Genomic DNA, 18166 nt, shown 5'->3' with positions numbered 1-18166 from the left:
CACAACAACAACAAAATTTGCACTGATGTAAAAGAAAAACTGCTTCTCCAGCAATTATCATAGGTTAGGAGAGCAAGGGAAACAGGTGAGGTGCATGTTGGAGATGCTATCCTTAAGCTGTAAACCACCACCACCCCAGCAAATGCAAATAACATATTGTACATGAATTTTTTTCTAAAGACAAAGGCCCCATCTAATAACACATTTCCACTGGCAGAAGCTACATCTCCGAAGAGGAGCAAGAAGGGACCAATCTTCTTCCCAGCCACAGTACCCTACGTGTGTTGAATCTCCCTTATCTGAAATGCTTTTGGATTTTTTAATTTAGATTTTGGAATACCTGTATTTGCACACATGCACATGCACACACACATACACACTGAGATATCTTGGAGATGGGATCCAAGTCTAAACACAAATTTCATTTATGTTTCATATACAACTTATACACATAGTCTGGTACTTTTATACAATATTTTAAATAATTTTGTGCATGAAACAAAGTTTGTATACATTGAACCATCAGAGGGTGTCACTGTCTCAGGCACCCATGAAAAAAGTTTTGGATTTTGGAGTATTTTGGATTTCAGAATTCTGGATAAGGAAGATTCAACCTGTACACCCTAGAAACGTGCTCTGTGGGGAACTCTCTTCTGCACAGGTTTTAGGCATTGCAGAGAGTATAGGAGAGCCAATGTGGTCTCGTGGTTTGTACTATGACTCTGGAGAACAGTGTTTGAATCCTAGCTCAGCCATGTAAACCTGCTGGGTGACCTTGAGCAAGTCACACTCTCTCAGCCTCAGAAGATAGCAGTGGCAAACCCCCTCTAAAGAAACATGCCAATAAAATCCCATGATAGGTTCGCTTTAGGGTTGCCATAAATTGGAAATGGCTTGAAGGCACACAACAACAGTAACAGGGAGTACAGGGGCAGGGAGAATGTCCCAACTCTTGCATGAGCTGGGGCAACTGATGATCTGTTGCCCTGGGAGTAGCAAATTCACTATTGGTTTTACAGCTACTCTTTCCACAGCCTCTCACTGTGAGAGTTCTTTCAATGGTGAACCTCCGTTGGGATAGGCTCCAGCACTGGGAGAGTTTTTCTACAACTTAGAGCATGCGTGGAAGGAACAGCTGTTAAACTGTCCCTGCAACCATGGATCCCCTGGCAGCCCTGCCATGAATGGCTTCTTACCTGATTGGGAGTCGTGGTTTGATGTTGACTGGTGGTGGTGCAGGAACATCATTTGGAAACATGTCAATCCACATATGGAGAGAGCCCTGGGGAAAGGAATAGAAAAAAATTTTTTTGTTTAATTTACCAGAAAATGACTTCATCTAATGCAGTAACATAGAAGACAACTGTTGTAGTAGTGTGCTTTCAAGTCATTTCTGACTTATGATGACCCTAAGGTGAATCTGTCATGGTGTTTTCTTGGCAAGATTTGTTCATGGGGTGGGGTTGCTGCTCTTCCACATGATGATCAGTATAACATGAGAGTAAAATATAAGCATACCTCAATTGAGCAAGTCACACCCTCTCAGCCTCAGAGGATGATAATGGCAACCCCACCATCTGAACAAATCTTGCCAAGACAGATTCACCTTAGGATCACTCAGTGGGTTTCATGGCTGAGCTAGGAATCAAACCTTGGTCTCCAGTGTTGTAGCCCAACACTCAAACCACTGTGCCGTGCTGGCTCTTACAGGAGCTGATACCAATTGTCATTGTAGAGCCATCAAGAGGAAGGCAAAATGTCTGTATTATTCAGGTAACACATTGTGATCAAATTTGCCACTGCTTGAAAACATTCTGTCCTTTAATAAAAAATATCTAATTTGCTCAGTATTATTTTTTGCGCCTGTGCTTTTGCACTGGCACTTGGAAACAGTAATGTGGAGGTGGGATAAAGAGAATGTGTTGCCTAGGCAATACAGTACTTTAATTTGTTCGGTATCACTAATGTTAGGAGGATCAAGTCACCGTTGGAAATCATCACCACCCATGGCTTTCCTGCATGGTTTTATTCATATGCAGGACAGACAAGAAGACAGGCAGGATGCTTGGCCTAGCCAGAAGGGATGGATCATAATTTAACACAGACATGAATCCTGAAATCACACCAGACTCAAAAACATAGGGGAAACATACTGGTGAAGATGCATTGGAAAATATACAAAATACCTAAATTTTTTCTTAGGAGTTAATTTCCGTACTGCTATGCTTTGTTTCCAAGGCTAGGATCCAATTACACATGTCACCTGGATTCCATGTTTCTGCCAGAATCAGTGACCTCATTCTTTCCTGCATTCCCCCGCCTCATATACCCTAAAACTCAAGGGTTCCAGATGATTTTCCAGCCCTTGGAAGAAGGTTTTTGGAGTGCATGAGGAGGGAGGGGGCAGTAGTTAGGAATGGTTGGTGGCTGTGGTGGAAGCCAAATAATACAGTGTAATTTCCCTGTTGGATGCTTCCCAGGTGAGAATGCCTGGCCCAGCCCACCACCACATATCTACAACTTCTGGATATGCTTTTGTAGAAGTTCTCCTATTTACATGACACAGATATCTATCCTTTCCCGTGCTTCCATGTGGAAGGGAGATGTGCCATTGTTCTATTACTCTTACAATGTAAATTGAAACAGAAATAACAATTTAAGAAAAATACTCAGAAAATAATGAGTTTTGGTGACACAGAAGAGTTAGTATTTGGTTGTTTTTAGGTAATCAAGTTCTGACCATTCAGGTGAAAAAAATAAAAAAATAAAATATTCTCAATGAAACTCATAATTAATTGCCAACAGTTTGTAAGTTTACTCTAAAACAAGTATTCAAAACAGATCAGTTCTTAAAATCTTCATCAATATGCTTGGTCATCGCCTAGATGCAGAAGTATCTTTTGCTGATGTTCCAGACAATGGACAGTATAACATGAGAGTAAAATATAAGCATACCTCAGTTAATGAAGCCTCTGCTAGTAAAGTTCCATTAATTAATTAATTAATTAATTAATTAATATTTCATAATGTCTTTTCTGCCTCTGGTACTAAATTTTCCTGTTAAAGAAACCATGCACATTGGAACACTAGGAGTATAACTGAGGTACAGCTGTATACCTTTTGGATTGGGATTGGGTACTTCTTGCCCTAGAGGCTTCTTTCTTGCCACAAGAGAAGAAAGAAAATTTTGTTTGGCTTGTATTTTAATACAAGTGAATCTAATTTACAGTTTATCAGGCCTCAACAATGGATCCTGAGAAACGTAACCAGGTGAAACATTAGATACTTCCCTAGACACTGCAGTATCTGAGGTGTGTTTGTTCGATAATGTCGCCAATTGTACACTATCAACCCATGCTGCTGTGTTTGTGCTAGGTCTCCCCCTTGCTTAGGATCCCACACAAACTTTAGAGAAGAGCAACTTGAGAGTTTTTTTAAAAAAAAACCTGTATGCTTATATAACAACTATCTTTCACAATACAAGGAAGTTGTACTAGAAATCATGCCACGTTCTGATCTCACCTGTAAGAGACCAGGGCTATATGGATTGTAAAGAGATCGAACTTCCACATGTTCTGGTACTAATTTGTATCCGTACTCTGGCATTTCTTCCCAGTGTTGAAGAACATACAAAGCTTTGTGTTCATCATAAGCAGACCAGGATTCATCATCATTTTCTTTCTTATCTTTTACAAAGGCTTCTATAATGCAACACAGTTAGAAAATATCAGAAGTGAATGGACCAGACTCAACCTATATATCAAGAACATTTCATTGATGTGTACAACTCTGAGGAGTAATATGGCTGCCACTCAGTGGTCAGGTTCCAGATTTCCAGATGGGCTAGTTTCAGGTCTTACTGAGGTCTGTCACAAGCAAGAAGACTGGAAAGTAATGGTTTGAATTAAAAGAAATGTGCAATCAAGTGTGCAAAGCCCAAGGGGCCTTAGGCTAATATTCTTAAACTAGTAGCATCCCAGACTGCATAGCAAACTCAGTTTGAAAGTGGGAAGAATTTCAAAAGCAAATTACAGTTATTATTCCTGACCTAGTCAATACAGTCCCATCTCTGTTTTCGTGGACTCAAAGTCTGAGTCCCTCGCCCGTTTGTGGGTGGCAAATAGAGGGAGACAAAATGGGGTTCACATGGGGGGGGCCATTCAAGCCAGTGGGGCTTGAATATATCAATTTTCCATTTTCGTGGGTGGGTGGGGTTTGGAATGGATCCCCCACAAAAAACGGAGGGGCAACTGTATATGCAAAAATATAGAGGGAGTAGAAATCAGATATAAAAGGTCTGAAAGGTGCAGAAAAATATCATTATATTTTTTTATCATAATCATAGTGTAATCTGATGATTTAAAACAATTTATTAGTCCCATAAATTGAAAATTAACACTAACAATATTAACTGGTGAACTAAATTTTAAGACTCTGATCAGTATTGAAAAAGAAAACAGCCATGCCTGTAGTATAGGGTGAGGCTATTATCCTCCCATTTCCTCCTCCTAAATTTAGGTGTTAATTTATGTTTAGTAGGAAGAATTCCAGGGTAGATTAATTCTTTTCTAGCAGTTTAGTCTGGTCTGGGAAGGATTTCAGATAATCTCCCCTCCAGAAAGATATGAAAGGCCTGCAGAATGTATTTACTTAACTGGCTTGCTTTAGATCACTTACAGAACTCACACAAAGGACCAGGCCCCAGCTTCCACTAAAGAACAATCTGACTGTCCATTTTACAGGGCTCTAATGCATGGCACTCATTTTATACTGTTTTCTGGTTATTCTGGTCACACACGTAAAGCTGGACATTTTTTTAATTTTATTTTTGTTATATGGAAGAAAGTTATGCTATTGTAAAGCCCCATTCAACAGATCACCAATACTTAATGTTACCATATTGTACATGCCTGGGGATGGGGGAGTCTGGATGGCAGTTATTAATAAGCATTCCTGATTATATTGTTGTTAACATTTCCCCTCCCTTTACATTTGTCTTGTAAATAGGCCAGACTTTGTGTAACAACAGGGTGAGGTTCTGCTGTCATTATAGATTTAATGCATTCCTTCTGTATATTTTGAAGTACTGGTGTGTTAGTTTTCTTATATGTGAACTAGAAAGTTTCATTATTCAAAAGTGACTATAATTATTGTTTTTAGTTACTTTAAGAACAACATCAGAACACTACAAACCATTGGTTTGTGGTAAAAATACATCTGTGTAGTTAGGCCAGACACCCTATAACCATGGACATACGTAGTGCTAAAGTACCATTACTATTACTCCATTAGGAGCCGAGATTTCCCCCATTAGACTGCAACTCACAATCATAATTTACTTAGGGCCAAGACAGACCGCCTGAAAATGGTGGTCTGCAGGTGCCCATTTTAACTCCGGAGGGATGCTGCAGCCACCAAACTGCGCAACATCCCTCTGGAGTAAAAAGAACCCGGTTCTTCTGGGTTCTTTTTGTAGTGCCCGGATTATGTCACAAGTGCGCCACACATCGCTTACATAAAGATGGCACCCCCGTATGGACGGGAGGCTGCCATTAGGCCACCGCCCACACATACTAGGGTTCTGGAGCGTGCGGTTGCCGCGCGCTCCGGAACCCTAGTTTTGGCAACAAGACGGCACTTTTGGCTCGTCTGCCTCGGGCCTTAGTTATGTTTTAGGTTATGCAAAAAATGAAGAATTAATTGCAAGTAATTATTTATACCTAGTTACTTCCAAGCTCTGGTTAGAAAAATGCAACCAGCAAAATATATTATCGGAAAAAACAATTACATCCAAAAGCATGCCCCAGTACCTTCAGGAAAAGCTTCAGGTGGGATCTTAAAAAGCTTGTTGTTTACTTTGACTTCTTCCCGTCTGTATTCAGCAGAAGGGAGTGCATTCTTCTGGCACAAACTGTCCAAGATATGAGAAGGTCTAAAAGCATCTCGCCACATGTTGTAGCCCTCCCTGTGAGAAATTAACAGTTTTAGACATACCAGATTCTAGAGAGTATATACTTGGATGTGAATTTCTCATATTTCATCTTTGTACTGGCATTCCTATAGAGTACAGAGCATTAGGAATAATTCTCGACTATAAGAACTGAATGAGATTTACTTGTGAAGGCTACAAAGTTGGTGCTGGACCCTTAAAAGGACAAGACTCTCTCCAAAATAATTGTATTAAAATCCTAACACAATTAGGAGGGCAGTGTGCCTTTCCAGCACATCCTTTAGTACATACGTATCATATTGTGAGGCAAGCCCACAGTTGGCTCTGTGGTTGCTGTAGAATCGGTTCTCCAAGTCAATTTTTGTCTCCCCAATTAAGTCATCAGATCCAACCAAATCGTGATCAAATACTGATATAGTGACTTCCGATTCTAAGGGAAAGGATATGGTCAGCTCCAGCACTCTGAAAGAGGGAAGAGAGAGAGAGAGAGAAATTATATTAATAAACACACAAATAGGCATTGGAAGAGTGGAACAGAGCATATGTAATATAGAGCAACTTTTAAACAATTATCATTTTTATTTCTTGCTATAGTAACATTCTCCTTTTAATTCTATCATATTATAGAGTTAATTTTATGACATCTTAGTGCATGGATAAAAGGAATATCAGTCAGATATGCCAACCCATGACATCCACTGGCACAAATCCTTTAATGCCTTCATCTTGAGGCCATGTACTGATAATTGTACTTGTCACATATGACCAAGAGACAACCAGATCCCAGCAATTCTCTCTTTTGTGAAGTCGAAGGCTTTCGTGGCCGGCATCCATAGTTTTTTGTGGGTTTTTCGGGCTATGTGGCCATGTTCTAGAAGATTTTCTTCCTGACGTTTCGCCAGCATCTGTGGCTGGCATCTTCAGAGAATGCTTGCCTGGAAAAAAAGTGGGTCTATATATACTGTGTGAGCCTGGGAATTCAGGAGTGATTTGCATGTGTATTGTTCTGTGTTGATGGCAGTCATTAGGCTGGGAGGCTAATGCAAAAGAGGATTTGTGTCTGCTAATTGGTGATCATTATCTGCTTGGAAAGCCCCTGACTCTGAGTGGTTTCCCATTTGCATTTACTGAGTCCTTATTTTGCTATTCCTCAGGACTGGTAGCCAAATTTTGTTCACTTTAAGGGTTTCTTCTTTCCGGTTGAAATTATCCAGATGTTTGTGGATTTCAATGGCTTCCCTGTGCATCCTGACATGGTAGTGGTTGGCATGGTCCAGAATTTCAGTGTTTTCAAACAGTATTTTATGCTCAGGATGGTTTGTGGCATGTTCTGCTACTGCTGATTTTTCTGGCTGGCCCAGTCTGCAGTGTCTCTTGTGTTCCTTGATTCTTGTTTGCATACTGCATTTGGTGGTCCCTATATAGACTTGTCCGCAGCTGCATGGTATGTGGTAAACTCCTGCGACTGTGAGAGGGTCTCTCTGGTCCTTGGCTGAGCAAAGCATTTGCTGGATTTTCTTCATCGGTTTATAAACCATTTGGAGGTTGTGCTTCCTCACCACTTTGCCTATTTTGTCTGTGACTCCTTTGATGTATGGCAAAAATACCTTCCCTTTGGGTGGCTGCTTGTCTTCACTTCTCTGGGTTTTCCTGGGCCTGGCAGCCCTTCTGATGTCTGAGCTGGAATAAGCTTTGGTCTGTAGAGCCTGGTCCAAGTGCTTCAGTTCATCTTCCAAGAAGTGCGAACCCCACTGGCCAGTGGTAAGGCATGATGGGAGTAGTAGTTCATCAAAACTGGGAGGGCAGAAGTCTCCCTCCTCCTGGTCTATAGTATCACCCCTTCAGTCTTCTTTGTTCTGCTGCCATTCCTGAGGACTGCAGGGATATAGCTGTTGTTAGGAACACAAATCCCTTACATCTTCAGAGATTATCAGATGGAGAACGGGATGTCCTTATCCCGTTCTTTTCCCATCTTTGTCCCGTCCTTCCTGTGCGATCATGGGAAGAACTTTCAGATGACATAGCACTGATCCGGAGATTGTCCCGTCTGGGAAGCATAAATGACAGCGATCGTGTGAAAAACTTTCATATGATGTTGTGCTGATCCTGTCATTGTCAAAGAGATGGAATTGTCCCATCCTTGCCTTTCATTTTGCATTAATGGAAGAACCTGTTAATGCAGTTCCATTCACTGACAGGTTTATGATAGGATCAGCATGTGAAGAGTGAAAATCTTTCATGTGATCACTGCCACAGACAGGATAAGGATGGTTTCACTCCCGTCCCCCATCTGATAATCTCCTTCATCTACAAGCAGGGAGCAGTCTTGTGTCTTGTATATTAGTTAGGTAGGATCAGCAAGAAGCAATGCAGAGAATATGTAACTTGAATATAAGGCAAAATCATTTCCTTACTCTCCAAAAACTGGATGGAGCTGCTTTGGGATATATCGTTCCTTGGTATCTTTCTGCTGTTGCCCGATTCTGACCACAAGGTAGGGATCTGCCTTTCCATTGGGGTCTGCTGGAGTCAGGTTAGTTGCCTAAAACACATAACATGTGAGACTAAAGCATTGTCAGAATGCAACATGATATAGCAGCTTTAGGAGAGAATCATCCCACCAATCAATCTGGAAATGCAATCATAAAACCAAAGGCCATCAGTGCTGCACAGAGAATGGACTGATAGTTAAATCACACTTCAGTATTAGCAATGAAACACTGTCCAACTTCTCTGAGGGCAGCAGGCTCATGAGAGGAAGATACAAGAAAGGTTGTGTGGCATACACAGCTTTGTACACCAACAGAGCAGAATGACTACAAGACTCAAAAGGAATTGGGTGGTGGTGGGGAAGCTTGCCATTTTTGCCCCAGTACCTACCACTGTGGGGTCTGTCCAGGCCTCTTTCAACAAGAATGAGCAGAACTAGCTGGGCACATCATTGCTAGATTCTCGCAGTACCAGTTTGTTCTGGAAGAGCCATCAGACAAGGCATACATTCCAGCACAAAGAATTCTCACAATACTTACTTTGACAATATAGATACGGACAAGGACCTTTATGGGTCTGTTCCTGGGGATGCCTTGGGAGATTTTGTGTTCTGCACCTGCCTCTTCAGCTCGATAGACATAGAATGAACCCTGCAACAGTTATATTAAGCAAGAATATGTCCAGCTGCATCATACTTTTTTGTAGAATTACAGTTTGAATAGGTCTATACATGTCAGAAGCATTTTTGATTTGCCATATATTAGCAGAACATTTCTGACTCACCTCAGATGCCCCAAACTGGATTTAAATAAGCTTTCCATTTTTCTGTCCAGCTTCTTTGCCTAGCTTCCATGTTAGTTGTTCACTCAACATACATAGCAACATGGTAGAATTAGATCTATCACTGAAGTTGTTCAGCTCCTCTAAGCCCCACAGGTGTTGAGGAACAACCTCTGTAGTAGGATGTGATCTAGTGGTTTGAACATTGGATTATAGGTCTGGTGACCAGGGTTCAAATTTCCACTTAGTCATGGAAACCTACTAGGTGACCTTAGACAGGTCATACTCTCTCAGCCTCAGAGAAAGGCAAAATCAAATTTCCTCTGAACAAATGTTGCCAAGAAAATCCCATGCTAGATCATTTTAGGGTCACCATAAATTGGAAACAACTTGAAAGCAAACAACAATAACAGGATGTCTTTGATTTCTATGATGGATCCTTATTGATTTAGCCTCCAATAGACCAAGGAAAGCATTCAAGTTTGCTTACATATGGATGAAAGGTGGGAGTGGATGTGCCCTTTGCTCTAGCATCCACTATTTTCTGTCAGGATGACATGTTCTGCATGCTCGCTAGTTATATTTATATATACACTTCGTAATAACTGGGTGATGGGATATGCAACACAACACATTTAAGCAGCATAGTATCAGTTGTATATTAACCTGTGCCTTTATTTGGTATTGATTCATTTACAATATTACAGTCTATTATGAAAACACAAGAATTTATATATTTTCTTGTACTGGTTATTAGTTCTTTATTCTTAGCTTTTTATGTATTTGTTACTGTATTTTTGTTGTACAGGAATTAAATATAATTCAAAGTAATAATTACCTTATATTTCCCAACAAAATTGTCCTCATCATTTCCATCTTCATCCTCGTTTGCTTTTCCACGATGGAGTGGGAAAATACATAGCCAATCTTCAAAATTGTCAAACTCATTTTCTAGCTCTGAATTATAGATCTGAAATAAGAATCACATTTTTAAAAGCTTTCTTGCCATAAAAACTGCTAATGCAATCAAGGTAAAAGAGAAATGTTAATGCAATCAAAATATTTTTCCCAGGTGATCCTTGGGAAATACTTTGGAAATCATTGGGTGATCTTAGTATTTATTTTAGACAAGTATTCATTTTGTCCTTTCTTCTGTTCTGTGGAATTCTGATCAAATCCCAACTGTAATTCTATTCCAATAGACCACAAGGTGCTCTCTGGATACAAATGTTATACTGATAAATACAGATACCTTGGAAACGTTATATTGGACTACAGCTTTCATAATTCTCCAGCTGAAGAAGACCATTTAAACGTGAAGGGAATACTGAATAATCACAGTGCTTCAATTAGTTGCTTGCATTTTTGTACACTACTGCATTACTTTTAGTCAACATCATGTGTGTGTTTTCTTGTTTTGGCACCTTGCAGCATATCAGTCACATTAACATTAATGTTTTATTCTTCAGCCCTTTATTGTAAGTGCTTCATTTTCTGTTAATTTTTAATTTGACATAAACTCTTGATCTTATATACTGGAAGGTATACATACACATACTTAAAGAAGCTGATGAAAAAACTTTTCACACACCTGCCCCCTCTTATACACACACACACAGCCACAAATCGTTCAACAAAAGAATTGTAGATGTAGACTCCATCATGAAACAGACAATAGATAATTTTCCAGAAAGTTAAACGATGCCACCTGCAGCCAGAATCAAGATAATAGATTTTTATCCCACTACAGGTATTAATTAGTTTACCAGTGAAAGGATATTTTTGTTATCATCTGTATTGCTTCAGGAATGATCACTCAGCATGGTTTTACATCAATTTAAACTTTGCTGTAATTTTCTATCTTTTTCTTTTGTATTTAATTTCCATCTGACCTAATTGCTTATAATTCCTCCCCAGCCATTCTACCACCAAACTTGCTAATTTAGGATGACAATCCAAATACCTAATGTGTTGTTGTTGTTGTTGTTAACTGCCTGACTCATGTGGATGAGACATCTCCAAGACTCCCTATCCTCCATTGCTCTGCTTTGATCCTGTAAATTAATACCCATGACCTCCCTAATAGAGTCTTCCTCTCTTTCTACCTCCCTTCACCTTTCCTAGCATTGTTGTCTTTTCTAATGATTCATGCCTTCTCATGATGTGGCCAAAGTACAACAGACCCAACTTGATCTTGGCTTCCAGGGAGATTTCAGGCTTGATCTGTTCAAGGATCCATTTGTTTGTCATTTTGACTATCTGTGATATCCTCAGCACTCTTTTCCAGCACCACATCTTAAATGAATGTTTTCCCTAGCCACCTTCTTCACTGTCCAGCTCTCACATCTATACATGGTAATGGGGATACTATGGCTTGTATGATTATAACTTGAGTACTCAGTTGTATATCTTTAATCTTTAACTTATGCCATAATATGTTTAGAATTCAAAAATATAGCCATGTTAGTCTGTAAAATCAGTATGTAGAGAGATCTTGTAGTACCTTTGAGACTAACTGAAAGAAAGAAAATGGTAGCATGATCTTTCATAGACTTCATTTTGAGGACGTTGACTGAAATCTACGAAAGCTCATGCTGCCAATTTCCTTCTTTCAATTAGTCTCAAAGGTGCTACCAGATCTCGCTACATAATATGTTTATTAGACTTCTTTGTGCCACAAGACTCTTAGTTGGTTTTGAAGTGCAAAAGAATCATGCATTCCTTGCAGCCAAAAAAGTAGAAACAGTATGACACATAGACAGTCATTTCTTCCCAATGTGCTTCATTGTACATTTAGAAAGGCAGGCTTAACTGAACATTATGAATATTGACTGTGTGATCATAACATGATCATGTGATGAAATAAAAAGTTTCACCACCACCCTCCCCAGCTCTTTGCCTAACACACTGCAGATGGAAAGCAACAGGCCAAAATGCCTAAGTGAATGTACTTTGGTTACAAAATTAACACATAATTTGTATAATGTCAAATTGCAGAACTAAAATTTTACGAATCCAGCCCCACTTAAACCCATAAGGCTTCACCTTGTCTAACTTCTTCCAGGATAGCATCCTTGAAGACTTACCTGCAATGTAGCTATAAGTTTTCTTTTGGGGCGAACAGGCTCAGTTTCAACTATTATTTCCTCTTCCCCATCCACATCCAGCAAAGCAACATTTAGGTTTCCTCCATCTAAATAAGAGACTGAGAAATTAGCAAGGTATTCTGCCATACTTGAAAGCTATCATTCTTTTTTTAATCTTTTAACTTCTGGTAGGAAACAAAGATGTTAGTCTGTAGAATCAGTACAAAAAGAGATCTTGTAGCACCTTTGAGACTAACTGGAAGAAAGAAATTGGCCACATGAGCTTTCGTAGACTTTAGTCTACTTCCTCAAATGTATTTGGTGGAGTAGAAGCCACATCCTCACATACCAATGGCCTATATATGTCTGTACCTGGCTTCCACTCCACCAAATGCATCCAAGGAAGTAGACTGAAGTCTATGAAAGCTCATGCAGCCAATTTCTTTCTTTCACTTAATCTCAAAGGTGCTACAAGATCTCTGCCACCCACGTATCAAGCAGGCCCTACTGAACTTTCAAGATCAGATGGGATCTGGTACTTTTAACCCTCTGTAAGCACAGCATCTCATTAAGAGGCTGATTTGTGAACCTGGCTTATGTGTACACTGGCAATTTGAAAGGAATAGTAGTTTGGTTTGGGGTGGTCAAAAATTACTAAGAAGTTTCTGGAATTGAGGAGGGATTTTGTGAGCCACAACTCAGATGAAAAACTGGGACATGTGTAGCCAAGCAACATCAGAGTGTGGTCAAGATGGCAAAAGTCATTAAGAAGGACAAATACAGAGGCTAGGGGAGGCTGAAGCAGTTTGCTTTTGCTTGAGCCTACTGGGAAGGGCCAGATTCCATCTCTTCCTTTCCTCTCCCCTCACTGAGTTAGTTGAGTACAAACTACTTTTGCACACTGAATTCAGTTTGTAACAAGTGAAATATACTGAGGAAAAATAGAGAAAGTGAGAGGATGAAAAAGAAACCACAGCATTTTAAAAGAAGGTGAAAAAGTGGGACCACAGAGAATTAATTGGAACAGTCCCTGCCAATTTGGAGCAATCGGAGAGTATGCTGATGTTGCTATATCAAGCCCTGACTGTGTCCTGATTATACGGTGGATCCTTTCCAACTGTTGGGGTTAAATTCCAGGGTCCTCCGCAGATGAGAATAAACTGGACAGTTGCACCCCATTTATTTAATGGGTGGTGATGTGCACACATCCACATCAGGAGGTATGCATACAAATGCCACCATTTAATAATATGGGATGTGGCAATCCATGGGCAATCAAACAGCTGGTTGCTTGCCTACCAATGTGGCAGACCCATTGTTACACCTATTCATTGTGTACATGCCAAAATACATGGATATTAACACACACTATTTATTTCATTTCTTGGGGAGGGGAATGAGCCTATGTAGGATTTCCTCAAAGGTTAGGGAACCAATGGATTTTGAATGGGAGATGTACTAGAAAGCTTTTGTCCTTAGAAATATCTACAGTAGAAAGAACTCACCAGGATCATTTGGGTCCTCTTCCTCCTCATCGCTAAAGGACTATAAAAAAAGAATGATCATTAATTAAACTATGGCGGATGTCTACCAGTGTCTAATATCCACTATACTAACAAATATAATATTCTATTATTTAACTATCTTAAGAAATCTTCTTTTGTCAACACTGGATGAATTTTGCAAGACACAGCCAAAAGTACAGGCAGAAAGCACTGATAAGGATATAAAGTGTAGAATAGAAGTTTCTGCATTCTTTTTCTTTTAATTGTTTTAATTATCTTGTTTTTGTTGTCTCTATTAGATTATAAGCCTAGCTGGGCCAATCTTAGCTTCTTTTCTGTACTTTACAGTGTTTATATTTTATTTTAATTTATTAAAATGCTAACGTCTTATCCTTTCTCATGAGATCTCAGGAGGTTGTACGCATAAAACAATATAAACAATTTAAAACAATTCCTCACTTAAAGCAATCAAATCAAGACTAAACAGATGAAGGCATTCCACAAATAGAGACGGCCCTTTCCTGTGCTCTATCACAATCATTCCTCCAACTGCTGAGATGCAAAGGAAGTCTCCTCCAGAAGATCTCAGTTCTCTATGTGTTCAAAAAGTGCTGGTTTTAATGTACCTTGTTAACATTTTTGAACAGAAAATGGGTTGTCTGTATTTGTAAGTATGGCTATAAAGTATTAAAGAGGAAAAGTGGTAATATGGAAGCAATTCAACAGTGTAAATGAAATCAACTTGCTTCTGACAGGTTGACAATCCAGAAAATGAGTTCTAGAAGGCAATTTGTTCCAGAGTAATTTGCAGGCTTCCAGATGCAGCTCCTACTATTGGTGTATTCAACTGCAGAGATAAAGTACATAGTTCAACACCATTTTAACTGCGACAACTCTCTGCTATGAAATTCTGGGATTTGTAGTTTTGTGAAGTATTTAGTCATCCCTGTCAGAGAGCTCTGGTGCCCCACCAAACTATAAATTCCAGGATTCTATAGCATTGAGCCATAGAAATTAAAATAGTTTCAAACTGCTTTATTTTGGCAGTGTGGCAGCTTGTTTCACCATTGGCTATGCTAGTTAGGGATGATGTGAACTGCAGTTCAATAGCATCTGAAGGGCTACATGTAGCCCACTCCTGTTCTAGATCATCACAAATTATAAACAAACAAACAAACAAAAAACTGCACAAAGTCCTGCATGATATGATGGTCTCCTTTTGGTGAGGTACCTAAATGTGCTTCTCCAATGCAGATGCAGATGTTTTTCATTCTACTGACTGAATATTCATCTTTCTTCCCATCTGTTTATTGTAGCGAAGCCACTTACCTCACATCATAGCTCCATGTTTGACATTGTAAATACTGCTCTTCCTTGCACCCCAGTCCCCCTGTGCAGTGAAAACTCCAGAGGTGCAAGTGTTACAATTACCTGTAGAATAAGATACTGGAGGTTTATGGTGGTGTGGGGGTGTGGGTATCCACCATATACCTCCAGTACCTTTCTATCTCTGTCTCTCTCCTTTTCTCTTTCATACACACAAACACACTGATCATGGATGAAGGTTCATAACATTCACACTTAAAATGATTTCTACTTCTCTGATATCTTTCTAAGGGGGCTGATACATCCTCCAAACTGCCTCCAAACTATAGCTATGCTCTCTCTGCTCCAGCTATCTCATTCCAGACCCCAGCCTTACAATCATAGAATCAATTTTTTGGACTACAGAAGGTGGCAAATTTGAGTTCATGCGGCTCAGCCTGAAATCGAATTATAATACAATACAACAGGATGTGACACAAATAGCATGCATCACCTGATTATTTAATTCTTTTAATGATTCATAGTACTTGGACCACCAATCCAGTTCTTCTTTCTCAGGCTTCTCCTCCTGAAATTCTTCTTCCTTGGGAATGAGTTGATCAATAGGAAGTTTTTTCAGAGGTGCCTGAGTGCAAATGACAAAGGAATAAATAATAAATAATAAAATAAATATAATTAAAGGTAACAAAAATAAATAAATCATTCTGTAGTCTGGGGGTGTCCAGGAGGACATATGCATGATCACTGGTATGTAGAGATACCTTGTAGCACCCTGAGACTAACTGAAAGAAAGAGGTTGACAGCTCTACTCACCTTTACAAGCTTAAGGGGATTTGCTTTGCTACCTATGTCTCCAGCAACGGCACCAATGTTTATTACTGTCTGCCCAGCAGCTGCACCAATGTTTATCACTGTCTTCCCAGCTGCTGCACCAAGATTCATCATGGCTTTGGAGATATTAGGTCGAGCTGAGGCTTTCCGCACTGAAAGACAACAGTGTAAATAATGTAGGTGATAGGAATGCGTGCCTTTGTTGGTTTTACCATTTTAATTTTTACCAATCAGTTATGCCAAGCCCTTAGACTTTACCTTTAAATGAGACAAAAATGGATCTTGAACTGAGGTAGACCCCTGACTTGACTTGACCAATCTTAAAATTCCCTCATATTTCATTCATTCATTCATTCACTGTTTCTTTTCTATTCTGCCTTTCTCCCAGAAAGGGACCCAAGGTGGCTCACAAATAAAACAATTTTACAATAAAAAAATGTAAAAGATAAAATCATCTAACTAAAAACAGTATAAAATTACATAAATATAAAAAGAAAACAAAAGTGATGTGTGTATATATAGATATCGATATATTCACAGCATAGTTTTTAAGCGTACAATATAATCCACCATACAATTGTCTCAGAAGGCATTAAAGGTTTTTTTTAAAGGCCTTGCTACCACTATAGCTTGAACCATCTATCTTTCAAGGAATGTTACCTTGATATGGCTTTTGTAAATGTTTTTCAACATCATTTCTGCTTATCTTCTGCCCATCCCTTAAGGTGGCTAAATTCTGTTATATTGTTTGTAAACTGCGCCCTCAACTGTCAAATGGCCATTTTATTACTGTGTAGAAAGAACTGTTTGATACCATACATATACAGTCTACTATCAGTTTATATTTTAATTTGTTATTGTTATATTGATATGTTGCTTGTGTGATTTGTTTTTATACTGGTCAATGACCGAATAAATTTTATTACTATATTATCTCATTTCATAGGAATGTGCCCTAAAAGATGAAATCTTACGTTTGGTTGGGCTGTCTGTTTCCTCTTCCAACTCATCTAATTCTTTAGGAGCAAATTTCATAATGTGGGAGACTATGTGCGTTCCCACCATGACAGAGCGGCCAAAGGCTCTCTTCTCCACCACAAAGATACTGAGAGGCGGGTGTAAATACACTTGCTCTGGAAGCTCCTGTGGAAAAGGCAAACAAAAGTAGAAAGCAGGTTACAGAAAATCACCAAAGCACCTCAGAGACAAGGTAGGTGTATGTGTATGAGAGAATGAGAGAGAGTGAGACTGAGAGAGAGAGATGTGATGTTTCATAGGAAACATCATGCTTTATAAAAAATACAGTTTGGTAGAAATCCAATCTAGACTAATTTTTTAGTTATTCTACAATAAGCAGACAGATATTCAGCCATTTCCACAATAAACCAATCAAAGGTCAAAGTCCTCAAAGAATGGGAATACTGTACTATATAACAAAAATGGAAGCATATAGTCTAGAGAACAAATAAGAAATCTTATATTATGCCTTTCCAACTATTTTCTTCTGTTCTATTAAGCAGGTGTCTTATCCTATCATATCCCTCACGTCCTATTCTGCTTTATATCCCACCTTCCCTCTAGCACAGGGGTAGGCAACCTTTTTGAGCCGGGGGCCGGGTTGCTATCCCTCAGACAACTGGGGGGCCGAAGCCAATAAATAAATAAATACATACATAAATAATATAGGACAACATTTTCAAATGTAGGACACATTTTATAAAAAATGGAGGACATGTGAAAAAATTTGATGATTTTTTTAAAATGTTAATATAAATGCATGTTTCTGAGGCATGATCAAAATGGCGGACATTTGGGCCTCAGAAGCTGGCTGATATCAATATCACCATCATCATCATCATCATCATCACCCCCACCACCACCACTATCATTGTTAAAGCAGACCTTTTAGTATTAAAAGCATCAAAAATACACAGAAATGCACTTTGTAAAGTCACATTGTCTCACCTTCAGAAAGAGTGAGTGCATGTCTCAGAAACTGACTGATATCATCATCATCATCATCATCATCATCATCATCACCACCATTATCATTGTTAAAACAGAGCAGACCTGTACAAATGGAATGGAAATCCTCCTACTGCTACTACTACTCTTCTTCTTCCTCCTCCTCTTCCTCCTCCTTCTTTCCTGCCTCCTCCTCCTGCTCCTTCCTTCCTCCCTCCTTCTCTTCCTTCCCT

The 18166-nt window shown here is 39.3% G+C and overlaps 1 protein-coding gene across 2 annotated transcripts in view; it reads right to left on the bottom strand.

Annotated features, from left to right (window-relative positions):
* LOC149315819 (fer-1-like protein 4) overlaps positions 1-18166 on the bottom strand; it is a 77597-nt gene that overhangs the window by 10278 nt on the left and 49153 nt on the right. For both annotated transcript variants that reach the window (XM_089514199.1, XM_089514200.1), the window contains 12 exons: positions 16943-17111; positions 15951-16120; positions 15631-15762; positions 13812-13851; positions 12307-12413; positions 10059-10190; positions 8980-9090; positions 8365-8492; positions 6242-6412; positions 5811-5965; positions 3523-3701; positions 1197-1282 (listed from right to left, as the gene is read on the bottom strand). In XM_089514199.1, coding sequence (XP_089370325.1) covers positions 1197-1282; positions 3523-3701; positions 5811-5965; positions 6242-6412; positions 8365-8492; positions 8980-9090; positions 10059-10190; positions 12307-12413; positions 13812-13851; positions 15631-15762; positions 15951-16120; positions 16943-17111 — 1580 coding nt within the window. The remainder of the gene's footprint in view (positions 1-1196; positions 1283-3522; positions 3702-5810; positions 5966-6241; positions 6413-8364; positions 8493-8979; positions 9091-10058; positions 10191-12306; positions 12414-13811; positions 13852-15630; positions 15763-15950; positions 16121-16942; positions 17112-18166) is intronic.

Source organism: Sceloporus occidentalis, unplaced genomic scaffold, assembly GCF_023333645.1.
Source record: "Sceloporus occidentalis isolate IW3139 unplaced genomic scaffold, rSceOcc1.0.p SCAF_3, whole genome shotgun sequence".
Lineage (NCBI taxonomy): Eukaryota > Metazoa > Chordata > Lepidosauria > Squamata > Phrynosomatidae > Sceloporus > Sceloporus occidentalis.
This window is presented reverse-complemented; position numbering and strand designations above follow the sequence as displayed.